The 19948-nt window shown below is 39.9% G+C and overlaps 9 protein-coding genes across 9 annotated transcripts; 6 read left to right on the top strand and 3 right to left on the bottom strand. All coding sequences in view use genetic code 12, as the record gives it.

Annotated features, from left to right (window-relative positions):
• Window positions 1-97: 97 nt before the first annotated feature.
• On the top strand, window positions 98-1836 carry RJT20DRAFT_131283 (putative xylose transporter). Its single transcript, XM_064917971.1, has 2 exons — window positions 98-320; window positions 376-1836. Exons 1-2 carry the CDS (start codon window positions 227-229, stop codon window positions 1761-1763), a joined length of 1482 nt encoding a protein of 493 aa, XP_064771929.1. The 5' UTR covers window positions 98-226; the 3' UTR covers window positions 1764-1836.
• Window positions 1837-2496: 660 nt separating this feature from the next.
• Window positions 2497-4493, top strand: RJT20DRAFT_63702 (uncharacterized protein). Its single transcript, XM_064921043.1, has one exon. The coding sequence runs from the start codon at window positions 2940-2942 to the stop codon at window positions 4107-4109; it is 1170 nt and encodes a 389-aa protein (XP_064771928.1). The 5' UTR covers window positions 2497-2939; the 3' UTR covers window positions 4110-4493.
• Window positions 4319-4744, top strand: RJT20DRAFT_3831 (uncharacterized protein; the record flags this gene model as incomplete). Its single annotated transcript, XM_064919939.1, has 1 exon — window positions 4319-4744. One exon carries the CDS (start codon window positions 4319-4321, stop codon window positions 4742-4744), a length of 426 nt encoding a protein of 141 aa, XP_064771927.1.
• On the top strand, window positions 4494-5928 carry RJT20DRAFT_63710 (uncharacterized protein). Its single transcript, XM_064921044.1, has one exon. It carries the CDS (start codon window positions 4879-4881, stop codon window positions 5884-5886), a length of 1008 nt encoding a protein of 335 aa, XP_064771926.1. The 5' UTR covers window positions 4494-4878; the 3' UTR covers window positions 5887-5928.
• A 159-nt stretch (window positions 5929-6087) lies between these two features.
• FLC2 (flavin adenine dinucleotide transporter) lies at window positions 6088-8415 on the bottom strand (the record flags this gene model as incomplete). The annotated part of the gene is made up of 1 exon (XM_064915613.1): window positions 6088-8415. The coding sequence occupies one exon, from the start codon at window positions 8413-8415 to the stop codon at window positions 6088-6090; it is 2328 nt and encodes a 775-aa protein (XP_064771925.1).
• Window positions 8416-10088: 1673 nt separating this feature from the next.
• STT4 (1-phosphatidylinositol 4-kinase) lies at window positions 10089-16085 on the bottom strand. Its single transcript, XM_064921042.1, has one exon. It carries the CDS (start codon window positions 15983-15985, stop codon window positions 10253-10255), a length of 5733 nt encoding a protein of 1910 aa, XP_064771924.1. The 5' UTR covers window positions 15986-16085; the 3' UTR covers window positions 10089-10252.
• A 455-nt stretch (window positions 16086-16540) lies between these two features.
• RJT20DRAFT_63693 (uncharacterized protein) lies at window positions 16541-17636 on the top strand. The gene has a single exon (XM_064921040.1). The coding sequence runs from the start codon at window positions 16621-16623 to the stop codon at window positions 17410-17412; it is 792 nt and encodes a 263-aa protein (XP_064771923.1). The 5' UTR covers window positions 16541-16620; the 3' UTR covers window positions 17413-17636.
• Window positions 17637-18653, bottom strand: RJT20DRAFT_63694 (translation initiation factor 6). Its single transcript, XM_064921041.1, has one exon. The coding sequence runs from the start codon at window positions 18596-18598 to the stop codon at window positions 17861-17863; it is 738 nt and encodes a 245-aa protein (XP_064771922.1). The 5' UTR covers window positions 18599-18653; the 3' UTR covers window positions 17637-17860.
• Window positions 18654-18949: 296 nt separating this feature from the next.
• RJT20DRAFT_99997 (P-loop containing nucleoside triphosphate hydrolase protein) lies at window positions 18950-19930 on the top strand (the record flags this gene model as incomplete). The annotated part of the gene is made up of 1 exon (XM_064921786.1): window positions 18950-19930. The coding sequence occupies one exon, from the start codon at window positions 18950-18952 to the stop codon at window positions 19928-19930; it is 981 nt and encodes a 326-aa protein (XP_064771921.1).
• Between the last annotated feature and the right edge of the window lie 18 nt (window positions 19931-19948).

The following is a 19948-nucleotide window of genomic DNA, read 5'->3' as shown; positions in this document are numbered from 1 at the left end:
AGCTCGACCGAGATCGCAAAAATGCGCTCGTGATACATGGAAAGAAGGAAATCTCCTCTCAGAAAACCAAAAGATAAGGTGGAGACCCTTTGTTTCGCTTGGATTGTTCTATTACTTGGGTTGTCTGAAGGCATACATTACCGATCTGCATTAAAATGTTGCATGATAAGGAATTATTTTGTTAGAACATTCATTATTTTTTAGACAAAGGAATATAGCAATCGAAATGAAGAGTGTCATGCCGACGTTCATTCCCGACAACAGGTTCTTATTCTTTGTTTCGGTACTTGTTATGACAATCGTTCACCCCATGATTCTAGGTACGTATTGATCTTGCATTATTTCTCAGCATTCGGACTTCTAACAATGAATAAGGTTTCGATTCTATGATGGTCGGTCTGATATTAAATTTGCCACTGTATAGGACTTTCTTTAATCTAACAAATGTAATAATGGGCCTTAATACTGCATCGATTTGGATTGGGGCAATTCTAGCTTGTATTACCACCACTCAGATAGTTTCCGATAGATTCGGTCGCAAGAATGCAATCTTCCTAAGCATTTTCATAATAATAGCAGGTGTGGTTCTACAGAGTGCCGCTCAAAACGTTGGAATGTTTGTGGTTGGGCGGATTCTACTAGGATTTGGAACTTCAGTTGGAAATGTAGCCTCCGTAATATTAGTTTCTGAACTAGTACCTGTTAGAAGAAGAGGATTCTTAATGGGTCTCAGTTTCAGTTGCTTTTTGGTTGGTTCGTTGTTTGCAAGCGGTATCACATATGCCACAAGGAATCTAGCTGGAAACTGGTCATGGAGAGTGCCGTCAATTATTCAGGGAGCACCAGAAATCATTGTATTCCTTAATTTAGTATTTATTCCAGAATCTCCCAGATGGTTGATACGACATGAGAGGCTTGATGAAGCTACTGAGTTAGTAGCTCTTATCGAAAATATCACTTTACAAGATGCTCATATTGAGTGCAATGAACTAGTTATAAAGTTGGAATACGAAGCGGCGTTGGTTGCTGGGTCAAATCCCTGGAGTGAGCTACTAACAAAAAGGAAGAATGCAAGACGTGTCTGGATATTTATGACCCAAGCATTTCTTACGGAAATGGCTGGTTCCTCTGTGGGATCTTACTATTTATCAATATTACTAGAGCAAGCGGGATTTAAGAATTATTCAGATCGATTAAGGGTTAATATTGCAATGAGTTCATGGGCATTGGCTATTGCAATATTTGGCTGTCTCTGCTTTGATAAGTTAGGAAGAAAAAAACAGGCAGTGATCTCTTTGACGGGCATGGTAGTATCATTCATAATTTTAGGTAATTTGATTAGGAGGTATGGTGACGGTCACAGTAGGGGTGGAACATATAGCACAGTGGCATTTATGTTTATTTTTACAGGATTTTATGCTTTCACATATACGCCTCTCACATCTTTATATCCAGCCGAACTTTGTCCATTTATCTTGAGAAGCACGGGTGTGGTCGCCTTCAATTTGATGAACAGTTCTTGGGGTTTGATTGCTGGATTCATCCTACCAATCGCAATGAATAGCATAGGGTGGAAATTTTATATCATCAATGCTTGTTATGATGCAATTTTCATTCCGATTATTATATTCTTATGGGTAGAAACTAAAGGCATTACTCTAGATGATGTTGACGAATTGTTCTCTGAATCGCTCTTGAAGGGCCAAGACAGTGATGTGAGAAGTGACAGAAGCATTAAAGGCATATTTACAGAAACTACTTGAATATCTCAGACTCTTTCAATGATAATTATAGAAAAATTACTTCTATCGTAGTAATACAAAAACCATTTGCATACAAATGATTCCAACTCTCATCCTTTTTGATTTCTTTATATACAATGCTCAGATCCTAAGATTTTCTTTGCGCATTTTGCAACCAATCGCTAATGCATCATGGAGGTGCATTAGGAGAGATCTTGCAGCACTGGAGAAAACTTGCAGTCGTACGATTTCCCCATTGTCATGTGGTGGAACCATACCAGAATATATTTTACTGGAAAAGCCGGAGCGCATCTCATATGTGGTGGTGGGATACAGATTTATGATCGTGGTGTGAAGACGTACCCCCTTCCTGAGTAATATCCGTTACATTTAGAAGCATTCCAGCTTGAAACAAGGTGCACATTACAGTCGTGAAATGAAAGATGTCAAGTTTTTGTAGCTAGCGAAACGTTATTTTCACGATGGGAAAATTGCCCCCTGGGTATCACGCTGGGTCTTGTATTCCCACTAATAGATCTTAAGCAGTGGAACTGATCCTTGCCAGCAGACTACGTGTTAGAATGATCAATATTAAGGCCGCTAGGCATTATTCTTGAGTCTCGGATACTACAAATGGAACAGAGTCTCAATGCTACCAACCACTCCACAGTGCATTGCCTATTTCTAAACATAGAGTGTCGTAAATATCAACTTCAAATTTGCTCAGTTCTCGTTGGACCAATAAAAGGGAGGATGAAGAGGTGATTGCTAATACAGTCGTATGGTGTCATTAATTCTTTGAGGGCAGCGTTGAGCAGCCGATCCCGACTAGAACCATTCAATTATTACGTTGACTCATGAGGTCCCTATACAGTTTCCCAGTAGAAGAGGGAAAGCAACTCTTTAAGTCAACGCAGGATGTACTACAAGAAAGGTAATTGCCAATAATCATATACGTAAATCTGATGTCGAGCTATGCTTAATTGCTTCAGATATCAATCAGAGGGTCTTCATTTTAGAGAATTTATCAAATCTTGCGCTACCATATTATGCAACCACTATTTACATATTGCCTATTTCGGTACCAATATATTTGACCTTCTTTTGACGATATCGAAGTCTTGACTACTTCAACTACTTATACCTAAGTACACTTCCAACTCTACTCTAGAAGAAGACACTTAAAGTCATTATAGGATGCTGGCATTCAGACCGTATGGTTCACACGAAACTAGAATAGTTAGCGACTTGTCGCGATTCGACTATGAGAGTATATCTGCGAGAAACCGTTCTAGAAACCCTACACCGACTTCTGAAGACCACTCAAGCGTATTAACTTTGGACACTATAATACCCCTATATTCGTCACGACTAGATAAGAATCTCTATAGTTCGGACAAGACTTTGCTTGAAATTGCAGAAGCTCTGCAATCTCTTCCTAAGACTCGGCCTCCTCCTGTTCCACAAAAGGATGCAAAACAACTACAAAGCATTGACAATGAGTTTACTCCCTATCCCAAATCCTTCAATGACAAAATGGACAACAACTTACCTCCGGTAATGGATACTAATACCTTTGTAAAGGGCCGTAAAGTGTCACAAGACTCCGTTTCGGAATTGCAAAGTCTTAACTCTAAGCAAAAGCAGCTTGAAGAGGATTTAGTAAAACGAGTAATGAACAGACCATTATTAACAGTACCTGGAAAAGTCCTTGGGCCACGTTACGAGGATAAGCAGTACACGATTTCAACAAACTTTCTTGTATATTTAATTGAAGTCATCTTTGCTATCATTGTAATAACTCTTTCTTCAATTTTATTGGGAAGCGATAAAAATGTTGGAAAGGGAATTTACAGGTATTTCATAGGCGATGGCATCGTATCTTTGATTGTATCGCTATTATTCATTTCAACTGCTATCAACTTCGAAAAGAGAAACGGAAGCTTCTATTGTCTTGCAGCTACAATAATGAAAGTGGTCTCGTTCATTATAGTAGTATCATATATTTTACCACGCCATAATTGTGAAAGTAAATCTGTTTGCGATACCCGTAAGGCAGTCAGCTCATTTATAATTATATCGGCCTTCATTTGGTTCAGCAATTTGGTTGTGTTTTTGACTACTCTCTATATTTCAAGATTGAACTTGTTGAATGATATCAATTTCGATTTCAGCAACCGCGGGTTGAACCAGGATTTCAATAAATCTTCAGATACTCTCCACGAATCAAAATTATTGAACTCTGAAACGGGAGAACCATTGAAAGAGTACTATTTGACGGAAACTGGAGAAATGTACGAGCTTACTGATCAATGGCAAAGAGACAAGCATCGGGGTAAGAATAAGATAATCGTCTACACTTTCTAATTTTCATAAGAGGTTGGCGGCAAATATTGGGATCAGGTTTTCGCAACTGTCACAATTACACAGCATAAAATTAGAGATTAATGGTTTTGAACCAATTTTAAACACTAATAGAGAACTAATAGCGGGTATCAATGAGGACTCAAGTTTTGTTCCTAACGATTTGGGCACTAGTTCAGTGCCTTCGTTTGAAAATTCCTGAGGAGCTAGGCATGCTGAAGTTACAAGAGCTCCGTGAATCTAAGATAAAGATAGAGTTAGAATTACGTTCGTTAATGGCGCCATTTCGTTCTTCACTGCCCAGTTCTTCAACTACCAACGTCACAGAAGTGCAGAATTCAGATGATGGTGACAATCTAGTAGTCGTACCAAGGCATCTCTTGACATCAAAAGTACTCAACTCAATGGGGTTGAATTCATTGGTGGAAACAGGTAATCTCTACAATTTAACTATCAACCGTGAATTCTTCCATGATAATTTGGTGATTCCTGAAGGCACAAAAAACTTGTTCATCTTTAATACGACGAAGCCATTGAGTATACCCAAAAGATTGCATCATAATTTTGCCAAATTTATCGATAACTCGCCTCCATTCAATCTACCTGAGCTCGTAAATTTAGTCGACTATTACTTGTAGTTCCGACCAGCTATATTAAGAATGCAACCTGGGCTGAAGACTCAGCTTACTTAAACAGTTTACTAAGAGCCAGCTCACTGCAGCTTCCCATCTTCAGAAAGTGTATAAGCGAGAGCAAACCGCTATTGGTGTTCATGTTTAACCAGGGGAACAACAAGCTCCAAGAAGGAGCATTAGGGACTATTAAATCCATCAAAAACTACCTACCTACAAGCGGTGGTTCTGGAATATCTATTTCATCTTTCTTTGATTCTTTCGCTTCAAAGTGGATCAATAAGGTGAACTACGACACGTTAATTTACTCGGTATTTTGCACATCTAACAATGAATTGTTAGAGGATAGTTATTGCTTAAGAATAGGAGATAAGAGCAAGAAATCATTGTTTATTTTTCCTGCGTTCTTTGATATAGGGAAGTTTTTGAAAAATGATGAAGGGCTAGAAATTCAAGATGAAACAGGAGTCGAACCCCAAGCATTGAAGCAAGTGCATGACAAAGCATCTTCAATAGCAGAAAGATTCAATGATGTTACATATGAATTGGCGACCGATCCTAAACCCGTTATAGAAAATTATGATGAAAGATTCGATTCAAAGGTTGACGAAATGTTAGACAAAAAGGACGAACTCATGGCAAGCTTTGGTGAGATTAAGACCAATTGGTGGAAGGAAACAAAGCAACGACTTCTAAACAAGGCAGACAGATTCGGAGAGAGTTCACGGCAACCAACAGTAGCAGACGATGATTGGGAAGAGGAAGAAGAAGATTCCGAAGCTCTTTCTGAGGGGTCAAGAGATGCATATCGTTATATGGATCCGGAGGAAATCCTCACTAACTCGAAAGTCAAGCGGTCAACTTTCTTCGAGATAGAAGAAGCTAATTTAGATAGCCATGAAGTAATTGGTGGCTTGGTGTTACCTCTCTCGCTTATAAGGCTCGATGAGTCTATTCCTAAATCACCTAGAAATCAGCATTATAGTCAAGTTGTTTTCGATATGCAAATCGATTCGAAAGACTCGGCAATCGCTAAGCGTGACGATGATGAAATTGACCAAGAATGCACTCCAATTACTTGGTATAACATATTTCACTTCAGCATCTTCGGCAAGACTAATTTCTGCGAGGCAAGTGTGACTATATAGATATAGAACTAATAAAAGTACAGCTTTTTTAACAATCAAAAACAAATATAATCTATTCGACATATAGAGAGTATAACTAAAGTACATAAAAATGGTTGCAAAAGAAGTAAAATCTGATCTCTTATATGATGCAAACGGATTGACTCTACAGAGAGAAGTAGTATCAATTTTTTGGGTCTCATTGTTAACAATGTAAACCGCTCAATAAAAGCCGCTACCCTGATTGCTGTACGAAGTTGATTGTGTGTATGGGTTAACTGGTGGCCCTCTGCTTGATGATCCACCCTGATAAGCGCTATGGCCATATCCAGAGATAACGCCTGGATTACCTACAATAGTAGAACCCGGCTCTGTTGGCTCCATTGTTTCCAAAAATGAGTCACGCTTGGAATCCAAGTTGGAGTTGGATTGACTCTTGTTATTGTTGTGTTGAGGGTAGACAGAGTCTTCATCATACATTGAGTCATCCTCGTCGTATAAATTGGCTGGTTTTCCACCATGTTCATGTCCCTTCATGGCAGTAGCACCAAGGGCCATAAGCTCCATATCATCTTCTCCGTTATTTGGACCCTGCTTAGGGTTGTCGAAACGAGGCAAAAACGACACTCTGTCATCCTTCATAGGTTGGTACCTAGTGTCTGGATTCTTGTAAAGCAATGCAAGAATACAGGTCACAATTGTGAAGATAAGCAAGAACAAGGCAAATGCGGCATTCAACACAAAATAAACAACTCCCATAACAGATGCAACCACATGTGGTTGTCTAAAAATGAAGGAGAAAAACATAAAGAAGAGTGCATTGATGGTGTTAATCACTGCGATAGTGATATTGAACGCATTAGTTCTCTTGTCCATGAATGGACGAATCCAGCAAACTGCAACACAATATATCAACTCAATGGCGAAGACAATAACGGATTGGATCTTTCCATGGGTCTGGAGAACAGCAACGAATAAAGACTTTGCCAAAATGTAAACAAGTGAGAAAAAGATGAAGTAATAGCAATCAGCACGGAATTGAACGTAAAGGAATCCAAATTTGTTGAGGAAAGCACCATCTCCGAATAATAAATATGCTGGATTCTTGAATTGCTTGACAGAACGACGCCCGAATAAAACAACTCTGACGGCGGCTTGGAAAAGTAACACTAAGGCGAAAATAAATAAGAAAGCAGCGACTGTTGTAGTTCCTCCAGAATCACGGGCAGTCAATTGCCAGAGACACAAGACGGCAATTTGTGGGAAAGCTAAGATCAAAAGTCTGTAAAGAGCACCCTTTACAATAAGTGACCACTGCTGCCTGTACTCATTGAATTTTCCTTCATTCATAAGTTTGGATCTAATCAAGATCTCAATGATAGCCTTAAACAACATAAGACAAACAACCATGACGAATGCGAAGAAGAGGAGGAAAATGATACCGGTCATGAACAAGTCAGTAATTTCGATTCTTGCTAAGTAGGCCACTCTTTGAATACCTCTAAGAATTAAAATCTTCAGAGAAAGATCTGGGTCCTTCTCGTTCACGGAGTAAAGAGTCGAGTTAAGGGAATCCGAGTAACCAAAATCATCGGAATCAAGAGTGATAGAAGCTCTTTTGCTAAGATGGCTGATGCTGTTCTCATTGGCAGCAGTCCAGTGCAACCAACTGAGAGCAGACTCGGCTGATCTCTTAAACAATTTTCTCTTCTGAACAGAGATGGAGAGATAGGCCGAACGTAAAATATCGGTTGGTTTACCACCAGTAGCCTGAACGTACCAGTTGGCAATGTTTTGGACGAATCCAACACGAACAATACCCAAGGACCACTGGAAATTTTGGGCCCAAGCTGCAGCAATAGGAGGCACTTTGGCGACAGCCATCATAGCGGTGATGGCCAAAGATTGGAAGTAAATGAAAAGAGACATAGAGTTCGAGGCAATGTGGGCAGCGGTATTGGAATGGCCAATTACCGAAATGACACCTGACGTGACGACACCAAGACCAGCGATGGCCGCAATAGGCCAAGAAGCATACTTGGTTTGAACGGTCTTGCCATTGGTGATCACGGCTTCCACACATGCGTACTGGGTGAAATCTTCAAGGTCATAAATAGTCACTCTGACTCTGGCATCCAAATCTGGAATGGTGAAAGCTACACCAGGAATTTGACCGGTGATAGACTTGGAGATAGTAGTCTTGTCTTTTGCAAGACCATTGGAAGTAAGATCCAAATGTCCCGCAGTAAGAGGACAAATCTCAGGGTAGCCCACGTCACATAACGAAACATTTCTGTTAAGAATGTTGAGACCGTAGGCGATCAACAGCACTTGGACACCAACCTTTTTGGATTGGATTGAAGAAAGAGCAGTGACCTGGAAGTAGATTGACGAGTTATGAGGGTAGTATCTCACATCGAAGAACGAGGCTGTGAACTGGGAGTTATCCATACATGTGAGAAGGGACGATGTTCTAAGGACAGACGTCGCTGATACCGAGTAAAATAGCGATAGAATGGCTATAAGGGGGAAGAAGACGTTCAAACGCATCCTGAGGCCGATATTATATGTAATATATGACTAGATCAGTATCTGGTAGTTTTTATATGTGATATGTGTGTTTTTTTGCAAATGTGTTGAAGCGATCGATGAGTTAGTGCAGGGGTAATGCTAGGGCGAAGTAGTACGAACTTAAGTGGTAGGTAATGGAGGTGATGATCCAACTCGGGTGAACAACACTGGGGACAGATGTGCAAGGCAGGTACCAGGATATAAATACACAGTGCAGATCCGAGTTTTTATACAAATTTACGTGACAACTAGTATATAAGTGGAACTATAATATTTCAGCGGCTAGCGACAACAGTAATCTCAACGCTGGCTTTTCGTGATCTGTTCAGGTGAGAAACAGTGACGGAAGAGGACAGTACTGAGGGAGAAACGACAGTGAGTGAGAGAAGAGTGAGAGAGAGAGAGACAAAGGAAAAGCTCAACAGGCGACAATCAATAATAAATAATATATAGACTCGGAAAAATCCCCGATGGTTAACTATGCGGCTTGGTAGTTAGGATCTATTTATATGACGTAACTGCAGAGTTTCTGTTGTGTTCAGTGGTTTGTGGTGTATGGTTATGTCGTTGTCGTAAAGCTCAGCCAGGGAAGTAGAGAGAGAGAGAGAGAGAGAAGATATTACCAGTTGTTCTCCCTAAAAATAGCACCGGATCAAAACAACAGTCGTGCGCACACCGGAATACGTCGTCTGTTGGGGCTCGGGGATCTTGGGGGTAAGAGAACGGGTCTGTATAGGAAAAGAGGATCTACAAACGATTCTGGAAGGTGTGATGCGAGATGAGGGTGGGGCTGGGTAAGGTTTTTAGGCTATGGACCACGGGCATAAAGTGTGCATTTGAACGATGGGGAGCCGCAAACTGGGAGGATTAGGGTCTTCCAGGTACGGTTTGCGATCATTGGGGAAGAGATGCAAATTTGCGACTTTTAAGATACTACAAAGTAGTCCTAGTATTTCCTTAGCTTGTTTCCTAAAGATGCCATGAACATAGCTTGGAAGGCTATTCTGGTGGGTACCGGTTACCCTTTTAGTTCGTTTCTTGTGCTTTGATTGGTGAGCAAAAGAAACCGCAGCAGCGCAGAAAATAAATTAGAAGGGCAAGAAACCAAGAAATCAAGAAACCACCAACTAACAACTTCAACGCGAGAAATTCGTGAAGCAAGGTGACATGGGCAGCGACGACATTACTAGGGGTAGCAAGAAATGACATTCACTCAAAATCTGAAATGAATTTATTATGCCTAAGAAGACCACTCAGGAAAAACAACGTGTGAGCGAACACGCTCTGCTGATGACGTAATAGGAAAGTCTTTCGATAGCGTGTGGAAATGACACTGATGGTGACGTAGTTGCAGCATCTAGATGAGAGCGACATATGGGGTGCTTTGGCATGCTTTGGCATGCTTTGGCATCTTTTGGCAAGTGCAATGATACTAGTCGATAAGAGCTCCTTATCAGTATGAGCACCCCATGGTAGAAGTGGTCTCATCTCGTAAAAAAAGCGAAGAAGTGGAGAATTCTTTACAGCCTAAGTCGATTTGATGAAAGCAGCGGCGTGGGTGCAAAAAATTTAACGCTGCTTAGACTGGGAATGTGAAATGTTTCACTTAACAACGCCCTCAACCTCGTTCATTTACTTTATACATCACTAATTAGATAATTTTCTAGGAGGAAGACAGGATAGCCGCAAATTATCCACTCTCATTTGCATTGCTACTAAGACATCTTCTTCATCAAAGTCATTATAGCCTTTTTCATTCACCTGTTTGCAAATTAAATCGTACATTAAAATCTTAAATTCAGTAGAAAACAATAAACTAATATGGAATACCGTTGGTAAGTCTTTGGAACTCGTCGTAACCCTTGGTATAGAAACTTTCCATCGACTTTTTAATTAAACCTCTAAAGAATAAACTGGCTTCCTTCTCAGATTTACCTGGGACGAATCTGCCACGCAATTTCTTAATAGTAGCTTCCTTGAAACATGGTAAGCCACTCTCTAACATAGGGTTTACACATCTGACAATAGTCTCCATGTATGGACGACATGCCAAGTAACCCTTAACACATAACTCTTCAAACCACTTAAATGCTTGAGTATCAACTCCACCTCCCAACACCATAATCATTTCGTGGGTCAACTTGAAAGGAGCAACTTCAAACTTGACTCCACCTGGAACAATATCAAAACAGAAACCAAAATCAATATGTAAAATATGACCTTGGTCGTCATACATAATGTTACCGTTATGTCTGTCCTTAAATTGTAAAAGGAATGAAATAATTGAGTAAGCAGCCAACGACTTAATTAAGTTGTTACGAGCAGTTTGGAATTCAGGAGATGTTTCCGGTCCAAATTTGGTAGTAAAGTATTCATATAATCCATTAACTGCCTCTCTTCCTAACATATCACGAGAAGTGGAATTAGGCAAAACATCAATAACACCACATCCGGGAGCGGTTGCAGTAACTCTGTACGGGAAAACATATAAGTCTAAACCAGCATCACTCCAAATTGTTCTGAAGACGGAAATCAATTGTAATGCAAGAACATCTTGACGACAATCGTCACCGACCTTGAAAATCGCACCTTGCCACTTCTCGATAGTAGTTTTGGTAACCTCCCCAAGGTCATCGACTTCAACAAGGTCTTTCTTGATCTTGAATGAAGCCATGAATGGTGCCTTTGCGTGCGATTGCAATGGCTTACCCGATTTACGATTAATATCAACAACTACACCGTCTGGATTACTTGGCAAGTAAACACCTGGCTTGACCTCAATCTTGTACATCTCTTCATCAATCTTTTCTTTTTTCTCTGCTTTAGTCTTTTTGATGTATGGCTTCAACTTACCTGAAATACTAGTTACTTCATTGAAAAATCCAAACTCTTTCTCGTAGAACTGTAAATCTTCCTGACTAAATGCACTTAACATCAGCTTTTGAATTCTGTCAAGCGCAGGCTTGATTGCATCTGGCTCGGTGGAATCTTCGTCTTTGAAACTATTAGCTTTCATGTTCCAAATAATCTGGTGGGCAAACAATTGTGATACCTTTGCTGTCTCTACGATAAATCTCTCAACATATCCAGTTTGATCATAACGGACACTTTGAACAATTTGAGGAACATAAAAGAATGTCAAGTTGACATCATGGTGCTCCAAAGATCTCATGGTGTACTGTAAGATGAATGGGTTGTTTCCAAATGGTGGTAAAAACAAAGTAATCGCATCAATTGGAGAAAGAGGTTCCCAGAACAACAAATGGTGGGAAGGCATATTAGTGCCAGCATTAAGACCAATAAAGAATTGGACAGCATCTGCATATCCAACAGCTGGCAAGGGATTCTTGATAATTAAATTCTGTAAAGTCTCATCCAAGCTCTTGACTTTGTATCTCAAGGCTAAGTTGACAGCCAATATTGGGTCGAACTTGTACGCCTTCGTAATATTGTTTGCGCTGAGAGTGTGAGAAATGTAAGCTCCTCTCGTCTCCTGTGGATTTAAAGGATCTAGCCAAATAGATATCTTGGATATCTCATCGTCTAAGAAGAACAACAAAAGGGTCTTCTTCGACTCTAATTCTTCCAGACGGTACGTGGAAGTATTGTTTACTAAGCGGGCAATCTCCTTCAATAACCCATAATCAGCCTTGAATTTAAGAATGTTTCCACCAAATGGGTAAATTGATCTTTGCTCAAACCAGGATAACGTACCATTCAAAATCAATCTTGTCAAATTAACCAGACTTCTAGAACCCAACTTCTGGTGATAGTTCAAAACATCAAAAGCAAATCTAATCAATTCGCTTCTAACCATACGAGCAAAGGGATGCAAACTGGCTGTGGAAAGGTTCTTTAATCCAACTTCAACGAATTGAGTGAACAACTTCAATAAATGATCACTTTGGTTTAAGGTAGCTTCGAAATTCGAAGAAAACAAAGCAATAATTTGCAAATGAGGTTCAAAACTTCTACTTGTCTTGAAAGCGGTACGATTTACAGTCTTTCTGTCACTTGGGCTGTATTCCATTCTATCGAACTCCGGAGCTGTGATGTCATTCTCGCGTGAGAAAACACCCTTCTTTAACTGAATGGTGGTCTCCCATTTCTTTGCAATTTCACTTAATAACAACATTGACAAATTGGGTCTGTCTTTCATTACGGCAAACCATATACCGATAGCTGCATCCATAATGCTTGGCTCGAAGAATTCAAATGGCACTTCTACCAAATATCTAACCAACTCGGCCAGGTTATCTTCTGTGATCAATGTAAATCCAGCAATCTCACTAACAAGGTCAATGACCTCATCATTCTCAATGTGATTGGTTTTATCAGAAGCCTTGAAACGAAGCTCGACAACTTTTACTCTGATACTGACAAGAGTTTCGTCGGAATCCAAAATAGATCCGTTGTTTGGAAGTTTGTCAACCAACTCGGATACAAATTTGCTTCTCCAACTCAATTGTGAAACTAAAGTAGGTAACGTGTTCAAATTACCAACAGGATAGCGAGAGATGTTAGATAACTCCCTGTCATTGGCCAAGACACTGCCTGCCATTTCGAGTGCGAAGGATACACCGAAGTCAATTCTCTTATTGCTTTGAAAGCGGTCAACTTCAGATACGTAGGATTGGATTAAACTCTTAACATCGACCGTGCTTTTAAGCAAGATTAACTTGACCCAATGCTTTGACTTTTCGTGGAAGCGGTCGAAAGTCTCATTTCTCCACTTATACGAGTCCGACAACAGCAAGTGAATTCCTGTTCTCTTAGCGCGATATGATGTTGTTGGCTCATATTGATGAGTCTCGGCATCAATTATACTGTCGAATAGTAAAGTCAAAATATCAAATAAGGCAAATAAACTCTTGTGGTGACACAATGACGATGGCACTTTGTTGATCAACAAATCACAACATTGCAAAGCAGCATCCTGTAATTCCTCCAATCTATGACTACACAAAACTAGCATATTAGTTAACTGCTGAGCAATATGAGCAGATGTGAACTGCTTGTTTGCTCCGCAGCTAACTAAGTAAACATAGTCTTTCACGATCTTGAACGCAATGAAGCCGATATACTTGTCTACACCACTTGTCTTTACCGAAGGATCTGAATAGTAGTGTAAAATAGTAGAACAGTCACCTGACTTCACTCTAAGGGACTCCACGAATACAGTTGCGGACAAGAACATCAACTTAGGATAAGATAAGGTTCTGTGGACCTCAAAAATGTCTCCAATGATAGTTCTATGGTCCTTGACATTGTGGTTCGAAGAGCCTCTTCTCAACACGGTATTCAATTCCAAAGAAGTTTCGGTCCTATCCCAAGATAACTCTGACGCTAATGGAGGGGTGTTATAGGCAATTCTTAACAAGTCTTCATAATGTTCCTTAGCATTCTTCGAGTTGATAGAATAGCCATGTACGACCATATTGAACCAGATGTTGCGGAAGAGGTTAATAGTCTCTGTGTCCTTGATTTCAAGTGGACTCTCACCCTTGTTAACGTTTGGAAGCAATTCTGCCAATGGTTTCAAGTAAATAGCAATCTGCTCACCAATTTCACTAATTTCATTGTGAGATCTGTGATGCTCTAAAACATGAACGTCTCCTTTACTAATGATTGCTTGAAGCATCTCTTTCAAATAGACACTGAACAAAGGATTGTCCTTACTCAACTTGTGGGAAAGGTCAACTCTAGTAGTAATTAAATTGGATAATAAATAATTATTTTTGGCCTCGAAAGCATCAAGTGATAATCTATTCAACAACTTCAGCAAGATAGTGAATTCACGCTCTGGTAAGAAAGGAGCACAGGCAGAAAGGCCCCTGAGTAAAAGCCCGCCAATGGGAGTGTCTAATTTGGCGATCTTCTGTGACAAAATAGTGACGGCTAAAGTTGGTACTGTCTCATCGTTACATGCTTGAGAAATCTCAATGATTGAAGTAACAGCGTTTTCGCACACCTTGAGATAATCATGTTCATCATACTCTCCAGCAATACTACGGTTCGAGAGATTTGTTCTGCTCCCGTTAGTTGGAACGGAAGTCATGGATGCTCTTCTCGACAAATTGTTATTGTCTCTAGGGGCGAATGCTTCAAATCCACGTCCAAATGGCACATTGGTTCTTCTTACAGAATTCCTACTTTGCAATTGCAAACCATCGTTTCCGACAAATAGTAAATTTGTTAAGGCATAAATGGTGGTAATCAAAGCATCCTGTGACAATATCTTTGATGCTAAGCCTACACATTTCGAAGCTTCCACACAATATTCGGCATTGAGCTTGGGGTTAGCAACTAGTGAAGTGAAGGCCCTTGTCAAGAAAGTTCCCACACTTTCATCCTTAAAAACCAAGAGGGAGCCCAATTGGAGAGCTGCTAAACCCAAGTCAGGGTCCAACATCACTTCCTTAATTTGCAAACACGTTTTGAAGAACCGTTTAGCACTCTTAAGGTCAACATTGTCAGTGAACATTCCGCAGCTAATAACTTCAATGTTATGTGCCTTGGCTAAGTAACCAAGTTTCAAGCGCTTATAAGTAGAGTAGACAATGTAAGTCTCACCTCTGTCTAAGAACTCCATCTTATGTGTAGCAATTGATGACAATGTCTTAATAAAGTCCATATGAGCCTCAGAAATGTCTAAATTCTCAATTGTCAATTCACGATCCGTAGGAACACGCTCTGATCCTGTATTAGCATACTTGCTTGATACCTTATCAAGAACATACTCTAACAATGGCTTATCTTTGTTACCTACAATGGAATTTAAGATGGATGCCATCAACCTACTGAGTTTCTCTAAGTAGAGAACAGGTGAAAAGTCCACAATGTACTCTCTATCCAACAACATTGAATAGTCATTTGATTCTTTGAAGATTGCATTGGAATACCACTCAACGTCGTTCAAGAAGTCAAAAGTGTCGATACAAGTGTCAACAGTAAGGAAGATCTTGAAAGCTTTTGCTGATTCAGTCAAAATAGACGAGTTCTTGATTAAAGCTTCGATGTATCCTAATAAAGTAAAATAGTTGGAGATTTCTGGAGCATCGAAGAGAAAGAACTTTTCATTGAACTCGTAGAAAATGTTGAGAACATCATCCATGTACTTCTTATCGAATTTGTACGCGATATTAATCAACGCAGTAGTCAATTTCTCTGCTAAAATGGCCCAAGGAGGAGATTCATAGTTCGATACAACAACATGGTGATTAAACTTCTGGTTAGGAAGCTCTAAGAGATATACCCTGAACTTTTGGAGAAGCAATTTGACTTGAGGAGGAAACTTGGCAGCGAACGACGTGGAATCGGCTAGAGCAATCAACACCTCGTATTCCTTTGGAGAAATTGGAACCAGAGAAAGTTCCTTGTCGACAGTTTCTTCCTTCGAAGCAAGTGAAAGAAGTACGTCCAACTGGTCCCTCTTGGCAGTGACCTTTGGGTCTGGAAGCACCGAAGGAGCATGTTCTACTGTGAGCTTAGCTAGGCGCTTAAGAGCTTCACCACGAATGGAACCGCGGGGAATTCCGATATAGTCCATTGCTGAAAGTTTCGATTGGACACTTTCCTGGCAATCGGGACTAGCTCGAGTGGTTGTACAGAACTAAGAAGCAGAAAGAATTACTAGAACTTATTTGAAGTAAAGATCCAATTTCAACTTACCATTATCATAAGATTCACCATTATTAGCGACAGTGAAAATTCCTGCATGTGTTTGAAGGCTGGTGGGGTTTGAGGTTATGTCGTAATGTCTATTTGCAGCTGATTTTCTGGAGAGAACAAACGAGACATTTTTGTTTCGCAGCTGTTGGAAGGGAAAAGAGTGATGGTTTTTGCAGCCTGTTATTCTGAGGCATCAGGTGAATTGTAGTGTGTGGTAGGGGTAGGGGGTATTTTATGGCATCGAAACTTGATATGATGGAAATATGTTGGGTTTATTGTTATACTCGGAAGAGCTCTGGTATGCTTTTTGGGATCCAAAAAGGAAAAAATAAATTAAAAACACTGGTATATTGCGTCCATATGTGAGTTGCACGAGTGAGTGGCATACTAATAAATGATACCTCATCATAGCATATCATAAAGTTATGATTACTATAAATTGATGGCTACTTCTCTCTCTCTAAATTTGAAGAGTACTTTATTTCTTTTCTATTTACGCATTAGTGACTTCAAATGCGTTTCACCTTAATTCTTATCGCTGCTTTCTTGCATTTCCAAAGCTCTGAAGCCCTCTTTCGTATCAGTCCAAGGATTAAGGAATACTCTTACAATGTTTTGTTTAAAACGTACAACGACGTAAGAGGACAAGTAAAGACAGTTCAATCTTTCAAAGATGTAACTGCCTTGGACTTGTTGAGATATGGCGTAATTAAGGTTGTTGACACTAACTCTGTTATTACGAATGATGCCTTGGCTGAGAATGCCATGGCACAGAACTATATTCCTATCTTTGAAAAGAACAAGAAGTACGATTTAAATGCTAAGGGCGGAAAGAATGTTTTCTGTGAGTTTAGTTTCAAGGATGTTGATATTAGATACGAAGTAACTAACTCTCTTCCTGTTGGAACGTGTCGTATCAATGAGTCCTCTTCTCCTTCTATATACACCACTGGTTGGTACATCGAAGCAGCCACTGGAGCAAATGTCAAAGTAGGCTTTGCCCAAATTTTTAGTATCAAGCCATCTGCCCAGCTTGACCTTTCTGTTGCTGGAGGAATTGGAGGTTCTCTTTCATGTACTGTTGACGGTGGAAAGACTTTACAGTTTCAAATTATCGCTGAATCCGTCACACTCGGTAATATCAAGCAAAGAATGATTAAAGTGAGAGGTGATTATAGCTATACTGGTGGCAGACTTGCATGGATGGATGTGGGAGAATGGGAGGATATCGAAGACTACCAAACTCTTAACAGACGTAATATCGAAGTTGCTTGTGTTACTGATCCTGAGTTTCTTCACTGTTGAAGTTTATGTTAATAGAATGAAAACTTTCGCATGTGAACGAAGTATTCAAATACTATGAATGAAACAACATTGGTATATCCTTATTTCAATAATTTCAGATATGCTGTAACAAACTACAATTATGAAGACAAACTTTCCCAAATTATATGTTATTTGTGCTAATATACAGAGTCAAGACGCCGTCTTGTTACTACATAGAAAAGCTTGTGGGGCTAATGGCCACACAAACTGAATGCAATTAAAGATATACAAATCCTTTTTAACCCACCATAGAATTATGCAGAAATGAAGTGCTGCCATTATGACAACATAGCCTAAGGCGAATACTCCCCAGTCTACGGATTACTCTTCCAACTCACTTGTCTCGCATTATGGAAAGTCCAGGTGGCACAAGGATGCTACTGAGATTACGACCTTAACGGTGCGCTGGTGATATGCTCAAAGAAACTTACGAGTAAGTCTCAATCAAGGTATCTCTCAAGTTACCAGAGATAGACTCTGGTTGAGCGTCTTGCAATCTGAAGATCGACTCAATAACGGACAATTCAGGAGCAGTGGTGTCCAAACCAGTGACGGCCAACCAATCATTAACAACCATACCGGCACCTACGACAGCAGAACCTCTGTTAACAGTACCTGCTACTAAGGGAACCTGTAATAATGACGATAATTCTTCTTGGTCTTGGATGGAGGTCAGGGGATGAACAATACCACCTTGGTTAGACAAGGAACAGTAAGATCCAACCAACACGTTACCGGCAATGGTCTGACGGAAAACTTCAACACCTAAGACATCTGCAATTAATTCTTCAGTCTCTCTCTCGATATCTGGATGCACTAACGCCACATAATCGTTACAACAGATGACGTTACCTAAAGCAGATAATCTTTCTTCGACTCTCTGAATTTTGACGGAGTCTGGTAATGAGTTTCTCAAATGCATTAATTCTTGGTCAGTGGTCTGGGTTGGAACCAACAAACCACGTCTGTTACCAGCAGTCATTCTACCGACAATACGGGTACCAGCAATGGTGGTGTGGACAATAGGGATAACATCTCCTAATTCAGCTTCAAAAGCAGAGTAGAAGTTCTCAGATCCACCCACGGCAACCAAGTTGTATGAGTTGGTTAATTTGGAAAAGACACCAACTTCGTTGGAGTTTTCGAATTGTGTTCTAGTAGCCATTTCGTTAGTGTTTCTTAAGTATAGCTAATGATAATATCAGTAGAGAATGGTGCCTTTTATAAATTTTTATCAATCGAGAGATGAGTAATAATCTACAAGGGAAGAATTTTTCAAATGGAGTTATCAGTCACGTGAATTTCCACGTGAGTGATGGGGTAGCAAAGATACTTTGTCGCAAATAATGTCGAATATTTATTATACTTTTGACATCACTGCATGTAAAGTATTTTTATAATGTGGGGAGATCACCTTTATGATTTAATGCATTATATCTTCCTTTAATTGCGTTGTAATGGGAGGAGATTTATCATTGCAAAATCCCAACACGAGAATAGAGAATACAAGTACGTAATGAAGGGAAAGGCTCCAAATTTAGACAATTTGGAGGAACAATTGTCTTCACGGGTGGTGGACCAGCCGGCTGCAATAAAAGCGGTTGCAGCTGCCCTTAGAAGCTGTTTTGCTGACTCAACTCCCCATTTGAGGTCCTTGTTGTTATTTTTAGGATCTCCTGGATCAGGAAAGACTGAGTTGGCCAGACAAATAGCTAATTATTTGTATTCTGACGAGAGAGCTTTAATTAGACTCAATTGTAGCATGTTGAACAATGATGTATCGGTAGCTAGACTTATAGGAACTAGTGCTCCTGGAGAGGATGGAATCTTGGGAAGAGCTTTAAAGACAAAACCACATTCAATAATACTTCTTGATGAAGCTGAGTTAGCTTCTCCTGAAGTTTTGGATATATTTCTTAACATCGTTAAGGAAGGACAAGTGACTGCCGGTAACGGCAAAGTCTTCAAATGCAGCAACAATATAGTCATATTGAAGTCAGCGATTGGCTCCGACTATATTGCTTCTTCTGGGCTGGTACAAGCAGTAGACAAGATTGTGAATGATGAAGTCTTTAAATGTTTTGGAAAGGATTTTGCAGACCTTGTCCATTGTACTGCTTTGTTCCAATCGCTATCAGAAGAATCCATTTCTAAGATAGTCAAGCTCAACTTGAATCAAGTTCAGAGAAGATTTTCAATGTATGGTTTCGGGAAATCCTTAGGGATAGATTTAGATGAAAGTGCTTTGCATTATTTGTATCAAAGGGGCTGCTCCAAAAAGTTAGGCGCCAAAAGTCTCAATAACATTATTGAAAATGAGTTATTAGGCCAATTGGCAATAATGCTACTAAGTGGACAAGTTAAGGATGAAGAAACTGTACTGGTGACAATAGGAAAGAGGGGATTAGAATTGCTACCCAATCACGAAGTTGTGGATATTGCTGTCGGCAATGACGATGACTGGGATGACTCTGACCAATACGAGGAGTATTTCTAACAGTCTTACGTTATGAGT

The sequence above is a fragment of the Scheffersomyces xylosifermentans genome, assembly GCF_036884685.1.
Source record: "Scheffersomyces xylosifermentans strain CBS 12540 chromosome Unknown RJT20scaffold_8, whole genome shotgun sequence".
NCBI classification, from domain to species: Eukaryota; Fungi; Ascomycota; class Pichiomycetes; order Serinales; family Debaryomycetaceae; genus Scheffersomyces; species Scheffersomyces xylosifermentans.
The sequence above is the reverse complement of the archived record's forward strand: the minus strand, read 5'-3'. Positions and strand labels throughout refer to the sequence as shown.